At 44.5% G+C, this 26214-nt stretch overlaps 1 protein-coding gene across 1 annotated transcript; it reads left to right on the top strand.

The window, feature by feature from the left end:
- The first annotated feature begins 9560 nt into the window (after positions 1-9560).
- ASB4 (ankyrin repeat and SOCS box containing 4) lies at positions 9561-19998 on the top strand. Its single transcript, XM_026043729.1, has 5 exons — positions 9561-9774; positions 14143-14442; positions 16977-17467; positions 18812-18925; positions 19810-19998. Exons 1-5 carry the CDS (start codon positions 9561-9563, stop codon positions 19996-19998), a joined length of 1308 nt encoding a protein of 435 aa, XP_025899514.1.
- The last annotated feature ends 6216 nt before the right edge of the window (positions 19999-26214 follow it).

The raw sequence follows: 26214 nt of genomic DNA, 5'->3' as shown, positions 1-26214 counted from the left end.
AGGAAGCAGAGGCGACTAGAGGCAAAGTGTGCCTGGAGCATTTGGAGTTTCAGACAGTGARGATGAGCCAAGAGATCCAAATTAATGTCCTCACTTCCAGAACAAATGGCTCTGTGTGCCTAGTGGTTTGGTTTGGCCTGATCATTCTTTGTATACCGAGTTGGCCAAGCCACACTYCTAATGTGTAGGTTGCTTCGTGTTCAGCTGAAGTCAGGAGACATATAGGGTGAGGGGCAACAGGTACTGTCAGGGTCTTGGGGTCCTATATAGAGAGAAGAGTCAGCACACGAGAAGTAATGGCATCAGCTTCCCTTGCATTTTCTGGCACTCAAAAGTAATTACAGTCCTAAAGGAATTTGATGGTTATATGGGTTTATCGCAAGTGCAGCCCATGAACTTGCCTAAGTGCAAGCAAGAGCAATGATACCTCCTTAACGCTGCTTTCAAATGGAAGCACTTCAGATACGTATTGCTTTACTTTTGTCTGTGTTTTTCCCAGTATTCAATCCCTATTGGTAGAACTACTGTGAAAGCCAAATACCCTATCATGGAGCTGGAACTTAAATAAACAGCACTCCCCCACAAGCCCTGTTGTGTAATCCTGAAGGTATACGGGGTAAGACGGACACCTACGCTTGCAGAGCATGCAAGCAACACGCAGCACTGACTAAGTATTATTACCCACTCTCCATTACATTTAAAATGAAATTAAAGTGTGAAATCTTTCAGCTTATATTCCCTTAAGCTTTAAGAGCAAACTGAAAGCAATACTGTTCCATAGAAAAGCAGTCTGACATACACTGGCAGGAAGTGTTGAAGTGCCAAAAGATACCTGCAATTATACTATTAAAATATAAGACAGTTTACTTACTGTGGCTATGTACTTACTGTGGCTATGTTCTGAATACTTAACTTTTAAAATACTTTCATTCAGGTGTAAAGGTATATATGGACAAATATTGTTATAAAGATATATATTTATTTAAAGATATATATTTATTTAAGGATATAAGTCATATAGATTCATAAACTACTTATCTACTTATCTTTTAAGCCTTAACTGTGAACATATTATGCACAAAAGGAATCTAAGGCCTAATTCAATGCTCACTTAAATCACTGAGACCTACTAATCACAGGTTTTCCTCTGGAAATGGCACAAACAAGGCACATGGCCTTGGTGGAGCCAGAGCCTTTGGGTAGTCACGAGCCTCACTTTTCTGGAGGGGGTGGGATCCAAGGGCAGAGAGACTGACAGGGAACTGGTGGGAGCGATGTGGAAGGGTGGCTTTGACTCAGGGCGAGTGGAGTGTGAATCCTTCTGGCTGTGAAACAGCTGCTTCTCGAAACAGACTTGGGCTTTGTCTTTTCTGTCTCATATGGAGGGCAAGGAGGGYTGCAGTGCCCTTAGGACACTGATGCTCACTTGACTTTAGATGTCTATAGTGAGGATATGATTCCAAAGCTACATTATTTAGGCTTCTTTTACAGTTAATAGAAGAAAACTAGTATTTCTAAAGTAAGTCTGATGCCTTTTTGACCATCACTTTAGGACAAGTGGARTTGTGCCCTACAAGGTCACCTTAGACTTTCCCAGATGATTTTATGACAAGCTTCAAGGCAGATGTCTACCCTGTGGATATCTATGTTTGGTCAAAGAAAAAAAATCTTTTTTAACCTAACTGTTGCCATGCTGCAAGGGGTCACATCATCTCGCAGGCTATCTTGCTCCAGCTTGCATCCAACCTTCTGTAGTTTTCTTATACTTCTCTGTTCTTACCAAGGAAATAGAAGCCTGGTCTTGGGAAAGGTGATAGCGAAAATGAGTAGCAAGAGCTTCTCTTATCTGCTTCCTCTATCTATTCACTCCAGAAACATCTTTGCTGCCTAACAKTGCAGAAGTCTTCCATCAGAAGAGAAGATACAGTGGTGTGCAGGCTCTTAACTCCCTATTTCTCCCAGGGATAAGATATGTACCTCAAGGAGGAGTAAAAACACATCTTAAGTTACCACTTCTCAAAAGAGAGTTCATTATTGATGTGATAAGTAGGCTGATTTTTTAAAGGTTTGGATTATATATATATATATACACATATAATAATATATACATATATGTGTATATATATATATACACATATAATAATATATATATATATATACACATATAATAATATATACATATATGTGTATATATATATATACACATATGTGTATATATATATATACATATATATGTGTATATATATATATATAAAGACTTTTCTATGAATGTTTTTCAATTTCAGATGCAATTCACTATATCTTTGACATTAATCAGTTATCAGCCTTTCAAGGCTTTTGAAACTTCAGGACTCTTTTGTGTATTACCTCTGGGTGATTAATGGTAAAGAAGACACACAGTGTGCAGCACTGTGTTTTTCCAATTCTTCCATAATTACTGAAGAGCCAAAGTCATGCCCTATATTTCAAACTCAGTCAGAGCTCCTATTGACTTATTTGAGAATATGATTGAAAAAGAACAGAGTATAAATAGAACAAAGATGATTGAAGTGAGGACTTGGTCCACAGAATACAGAGGGAAAAATTAAAAAGAAAAAATCAACAATAAAACCTGTATCTAGTTCTTAGACAAAGCTACTGAGAAAGTTGTGATTGGTCACTATGGCAACTGATTTTTAAAGGAAATAAAATGCTTTTAATACTGCAAGCACATTTTACTGTACAGATTTAGTAAATGCACTCAGACTTGATTAGAGTGAATATAATTTTACAGTCRATGTTCTATAATATTACAAACAGTATTCCAAGTAGGACCAAAATACAAATCATTATAAGATGCTAATGTTTTAACCATATTAATGGTTTGAGCCATATTAATGGCTCAATCATTCAGCACAAGAAGTAAATGGAAACATTAGTCATTTTCTTTCCTTAGGGAATCTTTTAATAACTGATCCATCTCAAGGCGACTCTGAGTGYAATGAGAAATATTGCTTGTTTTCTTGGCTTTTCTACTAGTGGACCCAGGATGATGGTTAAACATGCTGAGGTCTCCTCTGTAGGATGGAGGAATTTGTTCCCACTGTCTCTGCTCTGCCAGGCACCGGGACAGCCGTGATTGGGCTCTGCATCCTTTGCAAGGACGTCAACGTTAGCTCTGCCTTGCGCTGTCCCCATGCGGCTCTGGTGCCTCTCGGTATGACTGGGATTCCTGCAGTGGAAGCAAGGCTTATCCCATGTTGTAACCATAAAAATGCACATTCTGTAGACTAATGTAGTTAAATTGTTACTCCTGCAAGTAAGGATTTGGTCTGTCATGCTCAGGGAGGGGAGATGCCACTGGAAGGAGGGAGCTTGACAGCTTACGTTGCTTGGAAATGCAGCAGCCAAGAAGCGCTGTTTATCAGCAACGGATGTATGGGGAGAGGGTGGGAAATGTAGGCAACAGAGGAGGTCAAAACCAGGCACTGGGACCCCTGGCATGGTCACACGAGTGCACAGCAGCTGTGGAACCACCATAATGCTGCACATTCCCTATCCGCTTCATCACCCCACCTAACCCTGTTGGTTCTGCTCTGCCTSTTTTAGCGCTATCTCGTCTTCCCTCTGCACACATTCCTCCCTCTTAGCAGATTCTTCCATGTTTTTTCTTGGCATCACTTCAAATTGTGTCCTTTACAGCAGAAACAGTCTTATTCTTGGGCTTGCAAGCAGCACTGCTACTACCGAATGAGTTAATATYCCTTTACGTGTCAGTACTTGAATCCAAGACAACTGGCATTTTGGAGTGTTGCCATCCTTGCAAAACTGGAGAGCCTTCCATACTTTGGCTGCTTGCCTATCCRAAAAACTCGGTCAGTTTATACACTACGTACTTAATATATAGGAAACATCTCATAATACCCCAGCTCAGCTCCACACACAGCCTTGCCCCAGCTTTGCTTTGCAGGCAAGGCACAAATTGCTGCGAACGGCCCCGTGAGAGCATCTCTTCCCTGGCCGTGGGCTGTCCGAGCTCAGCGCTGGCCACGCTGCGGGACACGGGCCGAGTCGTGGGCAGGCTGCCCGGGGAGGGCACAGGAGGGACAGAGCCTCCTGCGGGGCTCTCTCTGCGGGCAGTGAATTATTTTGGTCTCACTGCTGTGAGGCAACACTCGCCCCCAAAGAGCTGCTTTCCACAGGCTTCCCTTAAGCCCCTAGACTCACTTCAGCAGGAGGAGAGAGCTGTACGAGATTTACATTTTAGCTCTCGTTACAAAATCCCCCAAGTTTAAGTACTGCCAGATACTATGGCACAAAGCTGCAGAAATATGAGAAGAATTTTCCACTCCACATGGTTAGGTAAGATTTGTTTTTTCACCATTCCTTGAAAATACTGACTTGAAAACACCTGATTTTGATTTCCCTATGTATACAGCTTGTTTGCAAATATATATGCCTTTAAACAAACACTCTGACAAACACCATTGTATCTAGGTAAGGGTGATTTTTTAAACTATTTTGCAAAATAAGAATATTCTGTGTGTACTTTTGATTTTTTTTTTAATGGACATTTTAAAGAGATCCCTAAACTCAATGCTACCACTCTGCCATCAATATATAACACCTTGACTGTAACACTCAGTAGCTTCTGGACATCCTAATGAATACATTCATAGCGGATGTGGAAGAATGTGCAGAAACAAAAGAAATGGGTCTCTGGAGCTAAAGATGGAAATAGCACACATTTAAACCAAAAAAGAGATCTATGGAAGAACATGCTCAGCCTTCACCGTGAAATCTTGCCATGAAGTTCAGGAAATATTGGAATGAACTAATAATTTCATAACACACACACACATCTCAAGACTGAGCATCTCTTAGTATACATTTCTAAATTGTATTTGCTTTTGCTGAAAGCAAGAGTAGATGGTCCAGTCACTCAGAGATACAAAGGTGCTCAGCTCCTAGGAATTTGACTTTCAAGGAGTGGGGACATAAATGTCTATACTTCTGAGGATCTGAGACCCCTTTTTTTTTTTCCCCTTCCTGTCCCTAACAAATGAGAACAAAAGTGAAGCAATACAACAAAGAGGAGAATTCCAAACTGATGACACTAAGAAGGGTGAACAACCTATGGGGATTAATTTACAGAGAGGACTTTTCTCAGAAGAGCTGAGTACCTTGAAAAAAACAGTTTGCACTTGGCACAGCTAAGGATTTTTTTCCGCACTAAAAAATAGAGCAAGGAGAATGGGAAAGATTTATGTAATTTCTGCACTCAGAGTCAGCATTCTAGAATAAAATCAGATAAAATATAGCAGTGGCTAAAGCAGGCAGAAAGACATAGAAGAATGCAAAAAAAAAGCAATAATAATATTGGAAAAGATATGTGGGACAGCTAAGTAAAARGACTGCCTAATCTTGTTTGGGAAATGAGAAATGTCAGGAAGAAACAATAGACTTGTYAGCAGCCCGGGCAGTGACGTGGGAAACTTGGGCTGATGCAGCAGAGGCTGCAGAGGCCCCAGGAAAATAAGTGAATTGGGATCACAACTGCAACATATTTTTAAGAGCTTGTACTGTTCAGCAGAGATGAAAGCGAGGGATTAACTGAAGGATGCACTTCTTGCTTCAGGGGCAGCAGATCTGAGGTTCAGCACATTTCTGAGTGTATGAGGCTTCTGAGCAGGACTGACTGCTTCACGTGGAGGCCCTGTTTTTCGTACTTAAGTAATCGGCTTTAACCAGTGATCTGCCAAGGGGAGGAGAGGGTGCTGCCTTGCTGAGTGGAGATCTATCCAGCCAAGTGCACCAATATGTGGGTGCACATGGAGAGCTGTGGGACACCTGCAGTGTTTCAACACCCCTCSCGGTGGGGAGGGTTCTTGCAGCAGCCCTGCTGGAGCTGCAGAAGGGTCACACTGCATCAGCGGGTGCTCTCCATGCCCACCCTGCAAACTCAAGCCTTTTGACAGTATAGCTGTAGCACAGGCCCAATTTGCAGGGTGCTACAGGTCCCTCAGACCTCTACCAGGAGAGTTTTCCATGTGGAAGCTACTAACAACTCCSTGCTGCTCCAGTTGCATCACAGCTGCCCTTGGGGACTGCTTTCTTTCTGGCTTTCTGCCTGCCACAGATTTCAGGGCTTTGCTCCTCCCTTCCAAAACTGCCCCACTGGAGCTGCTCCCAGCTCTGCTGTGGACATACCAGCAGAGCCACGTAGCTGCCAATATATCTTCACTCTGCAGCAGCAAGTGCCAACGGAGGAGTTCCAGCTCAGGAGACACATTTTGCACAGCCTGCCAGGACATCTTTTCTCGTATGCTCCTTCTCTCCTTAAAGTTGTTTTTGCCTCCTCYTGCCTCTGACTTTCCTACAAACCCACGTGCCATCCTTCTCATCAGACCATCCTCTCCTCTCTGAAATTCCCTTTGTGTCTCCACTCCACTGAAGGCAGCTTTCCCCAGCTCAGTTCTGCTGCTCAGTGCCCACCTAATAAAAGACATGTGCCTGGAAGTGAAAATATGTCCCTTGACTTCAAAGGACCTTGGATCATGTCCACAATGACCTGCTTTATTTGATAGAGATGGTCCTCAACAGCTTATCTGAAGTCACCAAGAGCACCACTGACTAAAGCGAAAATCAGTGTGTACCTGAAGGTCTTTGCCTGCTCTTCTCCAGCTTACTGCAGCCCTTCTCACRTTCTTCTTCATCATGACTTGTGAGGGACTGATCCAACCCATCCCAGTGAGGCATTTGTGTGCCTATGAACACGGTGTGTCGTGTGGAGCACAAGGCAGGCAGGATTTTGGGTCCCCAGCAAAATTGTGCCTTTGCCCTAGCTGTCTAATTTAGACAATTGCTTCTGGAAACTTGATTTTTTTTTTAGTGGAAACAGTGAGTGCTGTGCAATGCCCATCACATTGGTTATAAGTCTAACCTATAAATCATCCTTGTAAATGTTGCTTCTAATAAACCAGTGACGTACTATTGTCTCATGGTAAAATGTTCAGAATACTTGGCAGTTCAGAGGCTTGGAGACCATCGGTTTTGACTTTCGAAATCAAACTGCCACCTTGTGGTATGCTGTGGGATAAAAAAGTAATAAAAAATACAGATATTGGGAAAAATCAGTCACTTTGTCTCACCACTAATTTTCAGTACTTATATATTCTTAAATAAATTTCACATCACTGTAAGCAAATTCATAAAACTTGTAAYGTGCTTTCTTAAAAAAAAGAATCAAGTTTTGTATGATTATTTGTCAATGTAAAACATGAGGCCATTTCTTTTTTCTTGAACATGAAACACATGCAGGAAAGCAGCATGGGTATCCAGAAAAGCACTAACTACATATGGTAGTTACATGGGTATCCATATGGGTATCCAGAAAAGCACTAACTACAAAGCAGGCAGGTATCTCTACTTGTTTCCTTTCTCTTTTTAAGGCTCATTAGTGTTAAGAAGATTTCTGTGAGAATCAGAGCAAGGCCATACTAATTACTGAGCAAGTTCTAGTGCCTTGGCTGATCTGAGCTCTGTCCCTGTGCATTCYTCTTCGATCCTGACAAATGTGAGGTGATTTTAATTAACTTTCTCTTTGACTGTGGCCCAAGCTATTGCAAACTGCTTCACATCCGCTGTCAACCAAGAGCAAATCTGATGGATCAGCAGGGAGGCAGTAATTTGCTACCATAATCTGTTGTGAAGCTTCAGACAGCAGAGCAGATTGCAGAGGTACTGGTGTGAACTTTTCAAAACGCAGCTAGATTGTACGACCTTGTATAAATCTAATGCTGTTTTCAAAGATAAATGAAAAACTAGTCCATTTCATGGAGAAAAGCAAAGATGAGGTGACTGTAGCCCACCTATCAGTGGCTATAGAAAAATCTATATACTGGATTTTTCAGGTATAGTAGTTAAAGAAAAGGTGCAAGTAACAAGAACTCCATAAAATCTACAGTTCACATCTTATCCTTTTGCTCATGGCAGGTAAGCACTAATCTGTTTTTTAAAGAACAGAATGGAGTCACAAAGCATAACGTTACAAAGAAAGCAGGAGGCAGTTATGTAGGAGGGAAGGTAAAGGCAATAAGAGCTTGGCACTGAACCTCATAGTAAGGCTAGAAAGACACAGACTTGATGTCTGGAGCGTTGGGGCTGATCTTTTGCCTTCCTCAACTTTATTACGGATCTGAACCAAATACCTCAGGGGAACACTTTATTTCAGAARGTGGTATTCTTCGTTCAGATGCAGTTAGGAATGAGGTACACCAAAATGTCACAATTCAGTTAATTTTTCTGTAACATTGCCATGGCGCACTTGCCCTAGCATGGACATGGGGAGCACTGCCATGGATGGATGTCCTGCAAGTCTTCATGGAGCTGGCTGAGAAGATAGGACCAGAGGGGCTTCAGCCCCTGATAGGACCCCTTCAGCAGAGGGGCTGACATGACTTCTAATATCACCCAGCTCACATCTCCTCGTTAGCCCACTCGGCTGCTGAACTTGTAAGTCAGGAAGAAGCATGAAAATATGTTCTTAATGGTTTGATGTTGGCCCATTTAAATCAAGAGTAAGAAGTCTCCTACTAGCTGTGGTCTCATTAGGACCTCAAACGGGTGCAGATGTCATCAGTGCTGGGTGAACCACTTGTGTGCACTGCATGCCAGCAGCTCACAGCAGGTTTGCATCCATCTTCACACACTGCTGCTGGCCCATGGACAGGGACAGGACTGGCAGAGCCGACAGGAGAAGGGARTGAGTGATGGATTCAGTGAGTGATGGAGTCATGAGGGAGAGTGAAAGATTCTCAGTTTAGATGAAGGGTAATTCAGATGAAGGGARGGGAGAGAGAAGAACCAATGGAGATGCATGGCCTCCTGGCACATGTGAGGTCTAGGAAAATCCTGCTGCTCGGTATGTTGTAAGGAAGCTTGGGMGGGATAGGAATGTCCCTTGAGGCCTTGCAGGTCAGAGCATCTGTGAGATCTGTACAGCAGAGGTGCTGCCCTGAACACCTCCCYGATGGCTGCAGTAATGTAATCAGGGCTGACGTCCTGAACACTGTCCTGAGAAAGAACGAGCAGTTTCCTGCAAGAAATGCACTAGTTAAATGCACTAGTTAAAATGCATCTGCAGAGAGACCATCACTTCTCCCTGTGGTCAATTAATCAACAATGGTAACCATGTAAAGAAGCATGAGTATTTCCCCACCGGAGAACTAGCATTCTCAGTCAGCCAGGGCTAGTGTCTTTTAATGTCTTTTAATGTGAGTATATGGCAGGAACAGAGGGTAACCATGTGTGTAATGAAGCATAAGGTATATGAAGCCCATGAAGATCATTCTTATTTTGATGTTATTGCTAGCATGTCTGCCCTCGCCTTCATAAAAAGAGTGTGGTGATATCCAAGAGTGACATTTCAACCCCTGAAATGATCCTTATATAAATAGAACAAGCAGATCAGCATGACTTAGTGATAAAATTACCTTCTGGTCTCCAGGAGCTTCAGCATGCAACTCTGCTCTAGGACCTCAGTGCACCCCTCTTCACCGCACAAACAAATACGTTTGGAAATGGAGCTGGAGGAGACGTACAAAGAAGGGGAGAATATGGAGGGGAGATTGACTCGAGCAGCAGCTGCCAAGTTAGTGAAAAAAGCTTTTCTTGAAGCCCTGAAATCAAACGACTATGAAACACTGGAAGAGCTCTTGAGCCAGGAGAAAATAGACGTGGACACAGTGTTTGAAGTGGAAGACGAAAATTTGATTCTGGCCTCCTACAAGAAAGGTAAACACAACGGCAGGAAGTGGATGGGTTTGAGTAATTTAGAAGCAGCTGAGGGYGGTTGTCCCTGCAGACCCTGCCATGCGTGTGGATTGATGGGCTGCAAAACTGCTGTAGGTTTATAGGACAGCCGGGAGCTGAGGAGGAGCCTGTGTTCTCCTCCATGGGGAGGTGGTGGCCGGGGCTGCATCCTGCACCGCGTGGGCACCATGGAGGGGACGTTGCCATCTGGATCCGTGGGCTCAGACAAGGGCAGGCCAGAGACCCAACCGAGCCTCTGTGTCACTGGTTCAGGGAAGGATAGAAAGAGCAGTGCTTTGCATTTCCTCACATGAACTCAAGTGCAAAGCCCAGAATAGACATGTGGCTAAACACGATATATACTTTTGTGGCACATACCTGGTATGTCACATAAACAGATCATTGAGAAACATAAAGTGTTCAATGTCTTCCATTTTCAGTGTACAATAACTCTATGGTGAATTGTCCTTAGCTCAGTCCTCAGGAAGTCTTGTGAATCTTGAATGTTGCTGAATGGGAGACTCAGTTTTCAAAGCAAGGTAGGCTGTTGTATTTATCAAATAATCAGAACAAACCATCAGTAAAAACATCATGGAGGGACACACTGAGTTTCTRAAAACTTACAACTCAAAATGATAAAATAAGTGTGAGCTCCATTAAAAGCAACACACTTCAGTATTTACTTGCCAACAGATTCTTCATGTGAATCTAAAAAACTCTAACCAGTAAACCATAACCTTAAAAAACCATAAACTAGACCTTTGCCAGAAATTAAGAATTATTTATGGAGACAAATTCCTCCAGTCTCAGCAGCATAACAAATACAGTTTTATTTCTGTGCCCTAAAGAAGGGACCACCATCCCACCTTTTCTCATCTGCTGTGTTTGCTTCTCATTTAACAGTCAGGTCTTTGATTTCATAAGGGTGAAGATGTTGCAGTCCTGGCTTGTTTTCCTTAGAGAGCAAGTTTATTGCTCAGTGATAAAAATGTCTTAAAAATACTCTTTTTTTCTGCTAGCTAAATGCATCTTAGGCCACAGGATTAACACACAGGTTTCTAATTGTAGATCATTTGGCTGAAAGCATTAACCTGTCTTTTTTGGAGACTGCTCTGCTTTCTGCTGAGGTAGATGCACCTAATGGCCCAAATCACAGCAGATATTAACTGTATTTCTCTGYGAAGCAGAAGAGAATCTACCAACTCTTGCACAAATCTTGCTATTATTCTTGAAGCCCAACTAACCATGGTTGGAGAGGAGGACTTGCTGGAGCAGGGAGAGGGGAGAAAAGTCATCCCCTGCCCCTCTCCTGTTATGCACTATCCAGACAACCTGAGCTTTAGCAGGCCCAAGGCAGCAAGGCTGTGYTGCCATCCACAGGGACCAGAACAGGTCAGAGAGACGGTGGAGGGAACCTCATGAAGTTCAGCAAAGGCAAGTGCAGGATCCTGCACCTAGGGGGAATAATCCCAGGCACCAGTTCAAGCTGGGGAAAACCTGATGTAAGGCAGCTCTGTGGAAAAGGTCCTGGGCATCCAAGTGGACTACAGAATGACCACRAGCCAGCCATGAGCTCTTGTGACCAAGAAGGCCTCCTGGCATGCATCAGGAGATCATTGACAGGAGGACAAGGGAGGTGACCCTCCCTCTCTACTCAGCCCTGGTGAGTTCATACCTGGAGTGCTGAGTTCAGTCCTATGCTCTCTAGTACAGGAGGGACATGTTGCTACTGGAGAGAGCCAGTGTAGAGTGACAAATATGATGATGGGAYTCGAGCATCTGTCTTATGAGGAGAGGCTCAGGGAGCTGGGCCTGTTTAGCCTGAAAAGACTGAGAGGGGATCTCATCAGCTTATACAAAAACCTTAAGGAAGAGTGTCAGGATGATAGGACCAGACTCTTTTCAGTGATGGTCAGTGATAGGACAAGAGACAATGATCACAAACTGAAACACAGGAAGTGTTTCAGGAAACATGCTTGAATTTGAAGAAAAACTTCTTGATTGTGAGGATGACAGAGCACTGAAGCAGGTTGCCAACAGAGGCTGTGCAGTCTCCTTCTCTGGAGATACTCCAAACCTGTTTGAACGCAACCCTGTGCAATGTGGTCTAGGTGATCCTGCTTCTGCAGGGAGGTTGGACTAGATGATCTCCAGGGATCGCCTCCAACCTTCATTGTTTTGAGGTTGTGAAGTGGCGAAATGATGCCAYGGGTGGGAGAGCTGCTCTGCTGCCCCTCTCAGACAAGGCTGCAGGCTCCCCCTGACCTTRCACCATTGCTGTGTCCAGCTCAAGCAAGCACAAAGAGGCTCCCGCGAGCTCAGGCTGCATCCAGCTCTGTGCCTTGGTGGTCAGTTTGCTGGGCTCAGGGATGCCGGGGGTTTGGGCAGAGAGCAGGGAGATGCTCCTGGCACCCATGAGGAAGCTCACCCATGGCAGAACAGGCAAATGAAATCCACAGTGTTCTCTGAAAGGAAAATTGTGGCTATTTAGAGCAAGACTTCGGCTTTTCAGAATTGCTTTCCTGCTGTTTTTTAACCACACGTGGTAAATGACTCACATTTGTACATTTTCTAGCATTCAAGCCACCAGGTTCGGCTCCCTGTGAGATAAGTCAGCTCATTGCTGACAAGAAGGAATGGGAATTTAGGCAGGGAGCCTGCTCAGGAGCTTTGCTGTGCTATACACATAGGCCCCAAGATGTAACCAACCTCCTGTGCATCCCATTTGGGAGAAGCAAATGAATCAGGTTTCTTACAGAAAGTGCCATTACCTCTGTAGTTAAGGGCTTGAGAAAGGTTTTGAGTACCATGGACATAGTGGATTATTTTGGCAAAGGTTTTGGTAGTCCCAAAATTTAGAACTAAAAAGTAGGGGAAAAGGATTGTAGAATAGTTTTCTCACAGGTCTTGTAGACTATTTGTCACCTCTGACATCTCATATGCTGGCAGTAATAAATGCTTATATTTGGCTTATATTTGTCAGCAAAATGCCACTGATGACTGGCCAGAGTAGCAGGTGCAGCTGCTGCCTTGACTGTCAATTTTATAACTGTACCCTTTACACTGAAATCGAGCGTTTTGCAGAGGCTTACAAGAACTGCATTACTGACGTCTATTTTAAGAGACACATGTGCAATTTAACAAAGAGGGCAAGAGGAACTTTAATCCAAGATTCTCCCTGTCACCAGCACTTTGTTTCAACCTGCCTCTTTCCTTCCTCCCCATCTCTCTCTCTCTGTCTAACTCTATACTGTGAAAACTGCATCCTTGTGACATTAAGAATGAAAAGCTAGATATAACTGGAGATTCAGGATTTGAATTGTTTTGACCTCATTGCGCATATTTAGTATTTTTCTTTCTTTTACATGATAAGAGTATTCAACGAGACSGTTGTCCAAAGGAAAAGAAATAAATCAAACTCAGAAAATGTTATATGTCCACATTCTAGCTAAGATGCAGCTGCCATACCTAAAAAAAAAAAAAAAAAGGAGAAAAAATTCCTAGAATCACGCTGCCCTTCCACTGATGATTACTTTGTTTTTCTTTTTTTAAAAACAAATGATTATAGTAATCACTTATGAGACTGTCTCAGTGCAGTCATTAAGCCTTCAGTCCTATCTTGGGAATAGGAAATTAAGTGCTATTTGGTCTTACACCTGTTTGTAAGCAAAAAAAAAAATGCAAAAAGAGAAAAAAGAGAGAGGAAGAGATTGGGTGATTTGGGGACTAAATTTCCTGCTGAAATGTCACCACGTGTGTCTCCAAGGTTTGTGGCAGCCTGGAGACCCCCGGCTGAGGGCTGTTGGTGGCAGGAAGCCCGACCCAGCTGCAGCCGCGCTGCGAGGGGCTGCCTGGGTGCAATGCAGCACTGCAAGCTCGAGCCCAGCTCCTGACACGCAAGAAAGAGCCCGAGCTCTCCCGTGCACGAGCAGCACGATGCCTGGCTGTTGAGTCACTGGCAGCAGTAAATGCTGCCTCCTTATTCTCATGTCACATTTATTCAGCCATCGGCAGGCTGGAGATCTCATTTCCCCCCTATTTTTTAAGTTGGTGGCATTTCAAGTGCTCTGAGAATTTCTTTTAATTCCATCTACAGAAGTCATGAGGAAAAAAAAAAGAAAGCTGCCTTCAGAGTACAGCTACATGGGAATTAGCTACCCAAAAGCACACACAGTGAATGTGCTTAATGAAAAGGAGTTATGCTTGAAAGAACTTTGTGTACATCAACCTCTAGCTACTGAAATTACAGTGAATTAAAGCAGAACTTCAACCTTTGTTTCCCTCTCAGGAGGTGGGTGATCCAAAGGAAAATCTTAGCTAAGGATGGTAATACAGTTTTACTTTGTGCAGGGTACTGGCTGCCTAGCTACAAATTAAAAATATCCTGGGCAACTGGACTCCATCTCGCTGTCATGTACGGGCATCTGGAGAGTCTGTTGGTCCTGCTCAATCACAAAGCTACCATCAACTGCCGGCCCAATGGCAAAGCTGCCATCCACGTGGCGTGCGAACTGGCCAACGTTGAGTGTCTCAAGATCCTCTGCAGCCACGGGGCGAAGCTGAACTGCTTCTCCATGAGCGGGCAGGCGCCCCTGCACTTCTGCACGTCACGCACCGCCATGCCGTGCGCCCAGCAGCTGGTTTGGAGAGGTAAGGCACAGCAGAAGATCAGCACGAGCGCTGGAGAAGGTCCCTCTGGAGAGGCTCTCATGGCCTTCCCAGTGGTGGGGTATCTGGCTTCTCTTAAGATGCAAGTCATCAAAGTAGGGGTGTGTTTATGCTCCCATCCACAGCAAACTCACATCTTCTTTCTCCCACCTCCTTGAGCAGATGAGGTGTCTCCCACCCAGTTCCTCACCCTCATGTTTCTCTCTGCCCCTGTCCCAGACTGAAGTCCCCTTTCACTGCCACCAGCCCAGCGCCCATCCCTGCTGCTCCCACCTTCCCATCTCACCCTTCCTGCCCGCTCCTACTGGCTCCATGGGAAGGTTCCCTGCAGGGAATTTCTTTTTCTTTTTTTTTTTCTCTCTCTTCCTCGTCTAGGTTTACTATTAAAATGTTTTCACATGAAAGTGTGCCCCTCCACTCCTCTTTTGTGCTCAAATTTCCTTGATCTTGGCAAAATTCTTCCATTTTTTTTAATCTCTTTTTTTTTAATGACTTGGTTTGAAAAACTGGAGGCAGTTTTTCATGCTCTCTGTTAATTTGTTGGCAGCCATACTGGGGGAAAAAAGAGTATTATGTAGGATTATACTTCTGAAATATTCTGAAATATTCTGAAATATTCCCCAAACTAAAATTCATTTTGTCGCTGACTACCTGTAACACTGAAGCTTTGAATGGACATAATTCCCCAGATAATTACATTGGTGTCACACACTGGTTCCTTAACACAAGGAAGGTGACTCAGGCCACAGTAAAAGATGGTCATAAAGTGCACAGCAGAGTCAGACCTTCAAGGTTATAGTTGCAAATAGATAGATTCTCCTAATTACCCCACTGTGCCATGGCAATTACAAATGCTTTTGTGTTTTTTTTGCTACACTTGTTATTATATTGTAGGCTTTTCTTGAATGCAGATCCCAAGTACGCTTTGTGGACAAGCCAATCTGCCAGCCCAAATGAATAACCATGTCGCTTTTCTTCTCCTGGAAAGACATGTATTATTTTGTTTAGTAGAAAGGAAAACAAATGCTGCCACTTGTGTCCTGCCCAAAGCAAACAGTGTTGACAGCAGGAGTTAAATTTGCCACCGTGGAAAAGCTTAGGAAATCCAGTGTACTCTTAGAAAATATAGCACAGGAGGAATGCAAACAAAAGGTCATATTCAGAAGTCTCTCTCTGCTCCCCACCATCAGTAACAGAATGTTACTCCCTCACAGGCTACCCTTCATGCTTACAGAGAGAGCACTCTGTAAACTTAAACCCCCATGTGAGATAAATGTAGCAGCTCCAAAAAATATGGGGCTGGTTCTGGACACAATTGGGCTGCTGTTTACATACCTGTCCTCACTTCTCAGTAGCCAAAGACCAGGTTTCACTCAACGTCATTACATCATATTTTACCCAGGCATATTTTCCCCATCTGTCCCTGCTCAGTGGTGTCTCACGGGGTCAGTTCAGGTGAATGCAGCTTCATCATCTCTAGTCTGGGCAATTCAACAAACAGGCAAAACTGATCCTGTTTTTATTTGCTGCTTTCAAACATAGGCTGCTGAGCCTCTCCTGGAAGTCATCGTGACTGCAAATGCCTTGCACTCACTGGGGCTAGCACTTGGGTTTTCCAGCCCAAAGGCATTTTTTGACTCCCCCTTCTTCTCCATAGTCCTTAGACCTCAGTCTTGGTGCAATACAACCAAGACATATGCAATACACGCTTTCATGAGACTAGAGAGACTTGGGATGGCCATCTATCTTGAACTTGCCCCAGTGTTTCATTGCCAAATTGCTGGGGACTCTGGCTGAAGGAAAGAAATGGAGTTATCCAGCTTCAACATCTTCCATCTCTGGAGGAAGCCCTTTGCCCATACTGCTGGTCCCTGCATGTTTTTATATTGCCAACCTTTGTCAACCTCTTGTCAACCTTTCCTTCTTCTTTTTTTTTTTTTTTTTCAAAATTTGTAGTAATTTGTATTGTTTAGGGCAAGTTGCCAGTAGCTGCAGTTAGACAGCCACGCTACAGCAAGCAGGAATGAGGGACACGGGTCACTATTCTGGCAGCAGCCGTGCAAAGAGCAAGGCAGAATTTAGGCTCCTTTGCCCCTTCCAGCTGTGCAGAAACTCTAGTGCCCAGAAGATGGTGCTGTTGCTTCAGCTGGAACAGAAATTCTGCACACAGTCAGTGATTTTATCAAGCCTGCTTAACAACAGGATCCAAACCCTCAGCTATGCTTTTTCAATTTTATATTTTCAATATCACCTATGGATCTAGCAGCAAACGTCCTTTCCTCTCAACTCACAGCTGCAGCCAGATCCAAGAATATCTCAAAAGCTTCTGGGGGTTTTGCTTGAGGCCTACAAAATGCAGTATCTGTGCCTCTAGCTATCTGCATTTCCACAAGCATCTTTCAAGCTCGCTGCCCTTCCTTGCCCTGGCCTTGAATAGAGAGCAGGGCTCAAGCAGAGAGATGTCTGAGCCAGGATTTTGTTGTGTTTATTTCTTCCCCATCGTCTTTCTTACACAGGAGCAAACGTGAACATAAAAACAAACAACCAAGAGGAGGAGACCCCCTTGCACACAGCTGCTCGCTTGGGCATCCCCGAGCTCGTGGCCTTTTACGTGGAACAAGGAGCACACGTTGATGCTGTCAACGCGCACATGGAGACTCCCCTGGCCTGTGCCGTCTACTGGTCCCTTCACTATAAGGATCAGATCTACAGCCCAGACCATCACCTCATTTGTCGGATGCTCTTAGACTATAAAGCTGAAGTGAATGCTCGTGATGAGGACTTCAAATCGCCGCTCCACAAAGCTGCCTGGAACTGTGACCACGTGCTGCTACACATGTTGCTGGAGGCAGGGGCAGAGGCCAACATCATGGATGTCAACGGCTGTGCACCCTTGCAGTACATCTTAAAAGTGACACCCGTGCGGCCAGCCGCACAGCCTGAGGTTTGCTACCAGCTGCTGCTGAATCACGGAGCCGCTCGGATATATCCTCTGCAGTTTCACAAGGTTAAGGAGTGCTCTGTGTGGAGGAGAGGTAGTGGAGAGAGGTGGTGCCTTGAACATGACTAGGATGAGAGATCCAAACTGCAGGGTCTGATGGTATCTCCATTTGCTGGAGTCTTGCTAACTATGGRCCCCAAATGCCCCAAATCTTGCAAGATCAGCTGTGTGTGTGATCGACATCATTTAACAGAAGCAAAATTACATTCKCTAATTCCAGAACCCAGACTCAGGTTCAATTTGCATTCTGTACCAATTAGAAACCCAAACTTTCAGTGCTGGTTCAAGTTAATATTTCAGAGCAGATTCACTTTCCCCACTTCAGAAAACCTATACAGCTTTGTTGAACCTCACTTTGGCTTCACTGGTTGGAATCATGTTTCATGGCCTGTACCAAATATTGAAGATCAGACTAGAGAGTTCAGTTCGTCACTTTTAACCTTTAAAAATAAATAAATAATTGAAGCCAAAGTGGTTTTCCATAAAGCACTGGGTTGCTCCCAGGAAAAAAATGTGAGCAACTAAGGGGAAAGGATGGACCTGGGCTCAAAATTGATGGAGGAAAAAAAAAAAAAGAGAGAGAGAGAGAGAGAGAGAGAGAGAGAGAGAGAGAGAGAAACAACTGCAGGATTTCTCTCAAGGAATTGTTGTAATATTGCTTGTTGTAATCAGGACTCATCCTCTCTCATCCTCTGTCCTAAACAACATATTGCAGCTTCTCTTCTGTATTTCTAAAATTTCCACAGGCTAAGCAACTAGAAATCTTTAAATAAAATGCCACACCTTCTGTGGGACTGGGGCTGGCCATTGTCTATAACCAGTGAGGAGCACAGTCTGGACCAAGCTATTTTTTTTTGTGTTTGAGACTGGGTGACACTTCYAAACTGTATTTTGCAGTCTGTAAAATACATAGAGTGAAATTTATCCTTAGAGGGAAGATCTGCATCCTATACAAAAACAAACCCAGGACAGTGCAAATGCAAAATGCTATTCCATACAGGCTACAAAAGCCAGTGGCCCTTCTCTGCTCACTGGACAGACCATGGGGTCTAGGCGCCTCACATGACTGCAAGCCTTGCATCTGAATCCTGTCACCTCCAAGTCTTCTCCAGGAGCCAAGTAACTTTGATTCAGAAGAGGAGATTTGTTCTCCTTGTAATGTATAAGTGAAACTCCTGTTATTTGTAGTAGCCATGCTGTTGTAGCTGTGGTGGTCTGAGGATGGAAGCAAAATAGGTAGGGATAATTTAATATACTGATAGAACAGACAGACAGTCAAGCTTGAGGCTCTTACCCGTGTGAAAGCTCTGCCCATAATCAAAATATCCCTGGTCTATGTCTTGCCTGCAGGTGTTACAGGCCTGTCATTCCCACCCAAGAGCTGTGGAGGTGGTCATCAACTCTTACGAGCACATCAAATGGACATCCAAGTGGAAGGCAGCCATACCTGACGACGTCTTCGAGGTAAGCCCTCAATGCCTTGCAACTGCCTTGGTTATAGTTATCATGCCTTTCTATCTATTTCTATCTAYTAATTATCTAGGAGATAATTAATTGCACTTTCAAACAAAAATGCTATCTAAAATATTGAAACATTCTGTTTTGAAAAGTCTGGAGTTATTCTGTTTTTGTTGCCATTGCTGTTTTTTGTTGTCTAAGTCACTTGCTAAATTTGACATGAAACCAGAGACAACACTTTGTTGACACAAATCTGTACCCATTAGTAAACAAAATATCCATCTGAAAAAAACAGGTCTGTCAGATAGCAACAATATCAAATTAGGTAAAGTCACTGGAGAAATGTTAATTATTCTCATATATTTACCATTTACTACCTTTATTTCAACATTATTAATTCGATACCTGTATTTCTCTTTTACAGAGTCATAATTCTATTTATTCCCCGAGGAYAGAGAGGCAATGACCAAGCATAGGGCTGCTCTATTTCTTAGCTCCAGCTAAGTCATCAGCAACACTGTGCATTTATTGCCTGGCTGCCCTGCAGTGAGGTTTAGACCAATAACTAGTTAATTTGCACTGAGCTGGCTGAAGCTCTTCTCCGATTAGGATGACTAACAGTAGTTAGCAAAGGAAGTCCACCTCAGACTGATGGACTAAACCTAAAGACATCATCAGGCATTCTTTAACTTAAGTAATGCTACATATCTGAGACAAGTATGAGGTTTTCATGCAGCATTGACTAAATCAAGTAAGCCCTGGCTCCTGGATGAGGCTCTAGGAATGGGATGGCCATGTGTTTTTACCTCGTTTTGCCACGGTGCATGTGTAACGGGGCAGAGATGGGCGGRAGGGGCCTGCTTGCCCTAACCCGCTGTTGTTTCCTGCAGCGCCACCAGGATTTCTACGACTCCCTGTTTGCCGTGTGCAGCAACTCGCCGCGGTCGCTCATGCACCTGTGCCGATGCGCTATCCGGGAGACGCTGCTGGAGAGGTGCCACAGGGCCGTCCCCTTGCTCRCCATCCCGCCCGCCATGAAGAAGTACCTGCTGCTGGAGCCAGAGGGGATCATCTACTGATGCCGCTCAGTGCATCCAACCGTCTCCATCCCGGCTCCGTGCCCTGTTCAGGGCCATCCCTGTGCTCATGCCTGCAGGAGACCTGGCACAACCATTGCACAGACCTTTGCTTTCACGCGCTCTCAGGCCAGCGAGAAACTGGGCTGGGATTGCCTGCWGCTCTGGGAGTTGTCATTTTTGGGGTTCACTGCACCTGGAAACGGATCTGCAGTCTTCCAGTGCAGCTCAAGAAGGCACAAACTCAGGACTCCAAACTTTCATGCTTTCTTCAGTCTGGTTTAAACGTCCCCATCAATTATGCTTCTGTTTCTTTAGATAACTATGCCACTACCCATTAGATACCATTAGAGTCGATGCAAACACCTTTTGATACTGTTCACTTATATTCTTCAGCTGTCATTTCAGGAGTAAAAGCAAGGCTGCTGTCAAAAACCAGGATGTTCATTAGACCCAGAAAAATGCTTTCCCAGAAAGAAATGGATGAACTACGTTGAACCCTGACCACAGACAAGGTTTCAGGCATTTCCCTGTTTTCCTATGCATTGACTCTGAATGCAATGTTAGTTCATTATTCAGTACGCCTGCCTGTATCATATAAAGCTTTGTCATAAAAATATCCCTTTTAATTGCAAGATTTTTTTTCCATTATACTCACAATATAGGTAACAGGATTGAAACCCACAACACTGACATTTCTGTGCATTTCTCTTCATGCTTGTGGTGTTTCCTAACATGGGTGGATGGGCTATGCCATGGGCAGCAGATTCAGTCTCTGCATCAGCTCTCACTCTCCGCTGTCCAGAAATGCATTCAGGTCAGGCTTATCTGAGCAAGATGTACAGCTCTGCATATACCCATCTCTACATATTCCTCAGGGTGGTGTTCAGGGGGATTTGTGAAGAATATAAACGGTTTTCTCCTTCAACTTTTAAAGGAACCTAGCCCACTAGCATGGAMTATATACTCCCCCTTTTTTTGGACAGCTAAGCTCTGGTGTGATGACTCCCACCTGAAATGGGAAGTGTTTGCAAGATGTGCAGGCTGTGCTGTTACCGATCTGCCAGTTGTTCTGCTTTGCAGGCCCGGCCCTCTTGGACTTGCCAGTGGTTATTTTCCCTTCTGGGCAGCAAATATTTTTTCCTGGCTTAGCGGTCTGTCTCCTTCTTCTTCACTTACTTCATTTGATGTCATCCATCTGGGCTGGTCCAGATCCTCCRGACTCTACTCAGGGCTTTGTTAAAAGAGCAGTGCAAGGAGCCCAGAGCTGGGGGGTCAGGACCTCCTGACTTCTGGTTGCATCTCTAACCATGGGGCCATTTGCCCTTGGCTTTATTATGTCTTTGGGAGAGAGCAGGCAGCATGCTAAGCTCTCCTGCCTGCACAGGAGACAGACACCAAGCTGCTCAGCGTCTCAGCGTCTTCAATTGCCAAGTGGCACTAACAGCACTTGAAGGAACGTGCAAACTATTTAGTATTTAGTATTATAGATCACTTTGCTGGTAGAAAGCACAGKGACAAGAGCCATTATAATTAATAACAGACCTAAGTGTTATACCAATATCCAAAGCTATCCTACCGTTAAACCCATCCTCTTGATTCCTAAGATAAAACTTACTTTTAATGTAGCCCACTTTTTAAAGCAAGCTTTCATATGACCTATKTTCCTTTCATCTCAGTTTTCATGGATCAAAGCTTGTACAATGTGATAGGATCCTAGTTCATAGGTTTATTCACTTTTAGTTGGACGTCGGAGTTGATTGTTATTCAGTAGTTCCCAGTTCTAAAACACAGCTTCAAAGACAATTTAGATCATGACAAAGTATTTTCCTGCAGACATAAAAGGGAACCTATTGTAGTATAGGGTCTCCTCCTTGACTGAACTTACACAAGAGTCTTGAAAAGTTGCAGAGATTAAAGCCTTTAATATCTCTATCATGTGAGACACTTCGCTAGTTATGTGTTATATCTGGGGCAGTTTATAGGATAAGCTGATACACAGAGAAACATCTCTTTGAGGCAGCACCAGGCTAATGTGAGACAGTGAATTCTACAGTGAGGACAGTCTGTGTGTTTGGAAGAAGGAGCAAGAAACTTACGCTATCTAAAAGCAGAACTTTTCTAGGCAATGTATCTGTGTAAGTTAGGGACGAAGGAGAAGATCTGCAAACTGGACAAGGCAAAAAAACGTTTTCTGAGCAGACTGACAACACGGCAATCCAGAAGGGGCAGACAGAAGTAGCTGATTTTATTTGGAACATGGCCCTGTGCTTGCTGGGCCTGCAAGAGAAATTCTGCATCTGCAAGAGGGAAGTTTAAGACAGAACAATAGCAGGGTTTTTTTTTGACCTGTCGCAGACAGGACTCTCTTGCTGAGAGAGAAGAAAAAAGGCTGTCACCAGCRTTCCTAAATTCCCTCGGATCCTCCCCCTTTGCGGCGCACACACTTAATTTTTATTCTGTGGGCACCCAGCCTCACTTGCAAGCTTTGTACCAAGCAGGTGCCAGATTATAGCCATTGTGGGATCTGACAGGGAGCACAGTGGGATCAAGCTGATTATAGTCATAGGAATTTGCAAGCTGTWAAAAACACTGGAGAACATCCCTAACACAGAAAAAGAGAAAGACCTGATTGATGCAAATTAATTGCTTCTGTTTTTGGAGTTAGAAAGACCCAACAGTAAGCGAACCTTATTATTTGTTACCTTTTAACATTACTTTCTTTTTTTGCTTATAGTCTATTCTCTTCCCACACACACTGGACGGAGTTACCCATTTGAGTCCTGGGGCTACTTGATAATAAGGTCATCATTTATTTAATTTACAGGATGCACAAGCTTATTATTCTGACAGGTTCCCAGAAATTTCACACCATCATGTTGCTTTTGATCATGCCTCTGTATTTTCCAAGCTGCCGCAGATTGGATGGCTGCAGGTGGAAATAAGAAGAGACTGAGCTGTCACCCCCGGGCTGCAAGTCTGACCCTGGTCATGCTCTGTAATGACTAGAAAATTGTTTTCTGTGTTGTGTGGTGTCTTCTGTGAAATGAGTTGCCTTTTGCCATTTGGCTTCTCAGCAGAGATGTAGCCATACTTGAGAAATCTCCACTGCAGTTCATGGCCTATTTAAATACTGGAAGCATAGATAGGCACAAAGAAAAAACCCTTCTTTTCTGGGTGGCCTTCTCCATTGGCATCCTTCTCCATTGGCAAATCCTTCTCCATTGGTAACCCATACCTCAGTTCCCTCTATGACGAAGTGCTTTGGCATCAGTGAAAATTTATTTATTCCAAACCACTGGTGCCATCCTGAAGCCTGTTTTCTTACTCCCAAAGGACAGTTTGTTAGGGTCTTTACACCATCTTTGGCAGTGTTCATTTAACTAATGTGACTATGAATTAATGTAAGTCTCTCAAACAGAGCAAGATAAACACTGCTGAAATGTTGGTAGAATAAYGAATGTTAGGGACACAGATATTAGGGGACGGGGATAAGGTCAGGCCTGCTGTGAAAGGCAGCACCTTCACTTTCAGCTGTACAGCACTGCAGAGGCTCAGCTCAGCCCAGTCACATTTTAAGTCCTTTCAAGGTTTGCTAAGCCTTTCAGCAAGAAATTTTGCTTTTGGGACAAATGCCTGTAAATCCAACATATAGGAGATCAGTACTCAAAAGACTGGAAGAAAGATTGAAACAGTCCAGGGTGGCCAATGTTATTACACACTTTTATTAAACTCAGAGCTTTTCAACGTGCTCGGAGGTTTGCAGGGTTCTTGATGGGATACTGCTGCTTTTCTGAAATCTGCAAGATAGAGATGGGCTGGGAGCAGCAATATTTCCATTCCCTTTCAAGATATGGAAGTGGAATTTCCCCATGCTCCCCAGGGTTTGCTCTTGGGCTAAATGACAGTGCAGAGCATGCTATTAGCGGAGATACCAAAGCCTAGGGAGCGTCTGACACCTTAACCTCCCTAAGAATTGTATTAAGGTRCTGGAAGGATCTACCACAGCCTCTATTTGCGGAGCGGCAGGGACGTGTGGCACRGCAGACGTGTGGGTCATGAAAGATTGCTACGTGCAGCGACTGTCAGGTGGAAATTGGTTGGCTGCGCAGAAATCTGTTTCCGACTATTTCTCCAAATGCAGCTCATGCTTTGTAGCACAAAGCAGAAAGGTGACAAGGTATATTACGTATGCCAATGACCTCTTTGATTTTAATATATGGTTCACGTTTTCTTAGCTCTAGGCAGCTGTGCTGTTGGCCCCTACCATGCCTGGGCACCCTATGGAGTGCTGCTAAATTACAATTAAGGCATCTGAGACAGGGACAGCAGGGCACGTGGTGTTTTGTGTGTAACCGATGAGCTGTTCTGCTCCATTATTTCATCCTAGAGCTGGCTCGGGATGCTGATATTAGTCCTTTTTTTTCAAGTGCATTTTAGCCTCAGTGCAACCATGGCAGCTGCAGAGACTGTAAGTACCACAATTAGGTTATTCCAATAGTAACTGTACTGGGCAGCAGTTAATCCAGATAATTTTGGTCCAGAAAAGAGACCTTTACCTATTCCTCATAACCCAACAAAAGCCACCACTTAGCTCTTCCACCACTAAGCGTAAGGGCATGACTCTTGCGAGGAAGAGCAAGCCAGAGCCGAGACCAGCAGAAAGGTGGCTGTGCAAGGGTGCTTTCCGCTGGGGAAAACAGGCTGGTGTGACTCCTAAATGTGCAGGCATGGTATGTGCAGCAGCGCTGAGGTGAGGGGCAAGGTCGCTGTACRGCAACTCTGTGTGTGCCTAGGGCAAAGCCGTGTCCTGGCAGGACGTCGTGCAGGGCCCTGAGCGCCGTGCAGAGAAAAGCCGACCTGCAAGACCCAGCGGCGGTGAGGGCTGCTCARTCACATCACTGAAAAGCAGCCAGCACTTAGGCCAGCCAAGCCTGTGGTTTCCAAGTCGGCTGCAGAGGGAAGTGTGTGGCACCCACCAGCTCGGACACATTGCTGGCATGAGCCTGCAGCACCGAATTCTGTGTCACAGGGGAGCTGGATCTGCAGCCTGGGCCCATATCYCATTTTCTTTCCTCCACCATAAATCCACAGAATTACAGTGGTTTCACTTCCCTCCCCAACCTGAAAGCACTTTCAGGAGCTTCTGTTCAAGGCAATTTCTTTGCTGCACTAAGGGGAGTTTATTCCAGCTAAAAATACCCCAAAATGACTTCCACGGGCACACGCACAYCCAGAGAGTCACTAAACATAAACAGAGATGAACTTCTGTAAGCTACRGGAGCCTCTACCAGCTGGAAGGGACAGAAGCAATAAATGTTTATGCTCACACCGGGCTCTGTGCCTGTGTGCCCAGACAGTGACTAGCAGTCACTGGGTGGATAGGGAACGGCATGTTCTGCATGTCCCCTTGCCCCTTCCTCCTGACTTTCCGATGCACCAGAGCCCAGTGTGGCCAGCAGGACACAGGCTCTCACTGCCTTGTTGTTTTTGCTGGACTGATTGAGAAATTATTCAGAGGGTTTAGCATGTGAACACTGAGTTCTTCACAGTCTTGCTCTTTATCATAATGTTTGTATATTATTTCAATGTTTTCCCAACTGTATTTCGTGGCTGTGCTTAGGTGCTCAGCTTAGGGTGGGGGTGAGGTAGCTAGTACAGCCAGYAAGCAAGCACAGGGACAGGGAGCACCTCGATTTTGTGTCACGTCGAGCTTCTCAATTACCTCAAGGACCCAGAAGGCAGAGAGCTCAAACAGAGCTCTCTCAGCCCACAGAGCTCATCCCCATCCCCTTACGTGGTAGCTGCCCTGTTTTGTTGCATCATTTGGCATTAATGGCTTTAAAAAAAGGCCTTCTGTGGCTGCACTGCCTTCACCACCCAGGCGTCAGAGCCCCGTGTACCAGACATATGTATTTCAGGGCAGCAGAGGGCAGCCGGCGATCGCGCCCGGCAGCGCCTGCTCCGCTGCCAGGAGCACAGAGCTCCTTGCAGAGCAGCGCACAGAAGAGGGGGGAGTTTCTGGTGGCTTCTCAACGTTGAAGATGATCCTCATTTTGATTTTTTTTTTAGCAAGTTCCAATGTCCCTCAGAAATCCACTAGCAATGTGGCAAAATTGCCAGGCTCCACCCAGGCCTCCCTGTGCTGGAGGCTGAGCCTGTCTGGGCACCTGAGTGGGGCTGTAGCAGGCACACAACCAGGGTGTATTTCATTTTATT

Source organism: Nothoprocta perdicaria, unplaced genomic scaffold (genome assembly GCF_003342845.1).
Source record: "Nothoprocta perdicaria isolate Ctin4 unplaced genomic scaffold, notPer1 scaffold_337, whole genome shotgun sequence".
Lineage (NCBI taxonomy): Eukaryota > Metazoa > Chordata > Aves > Tinamiformes > Tinamidae > Nothoprocta > Nothoprocta perdicaria.
The sequence above is the reverse complement of the archived record's forward strand: the minus strand, read 5'-3'. Positions and strand labels throughout refer to the sequence as shown.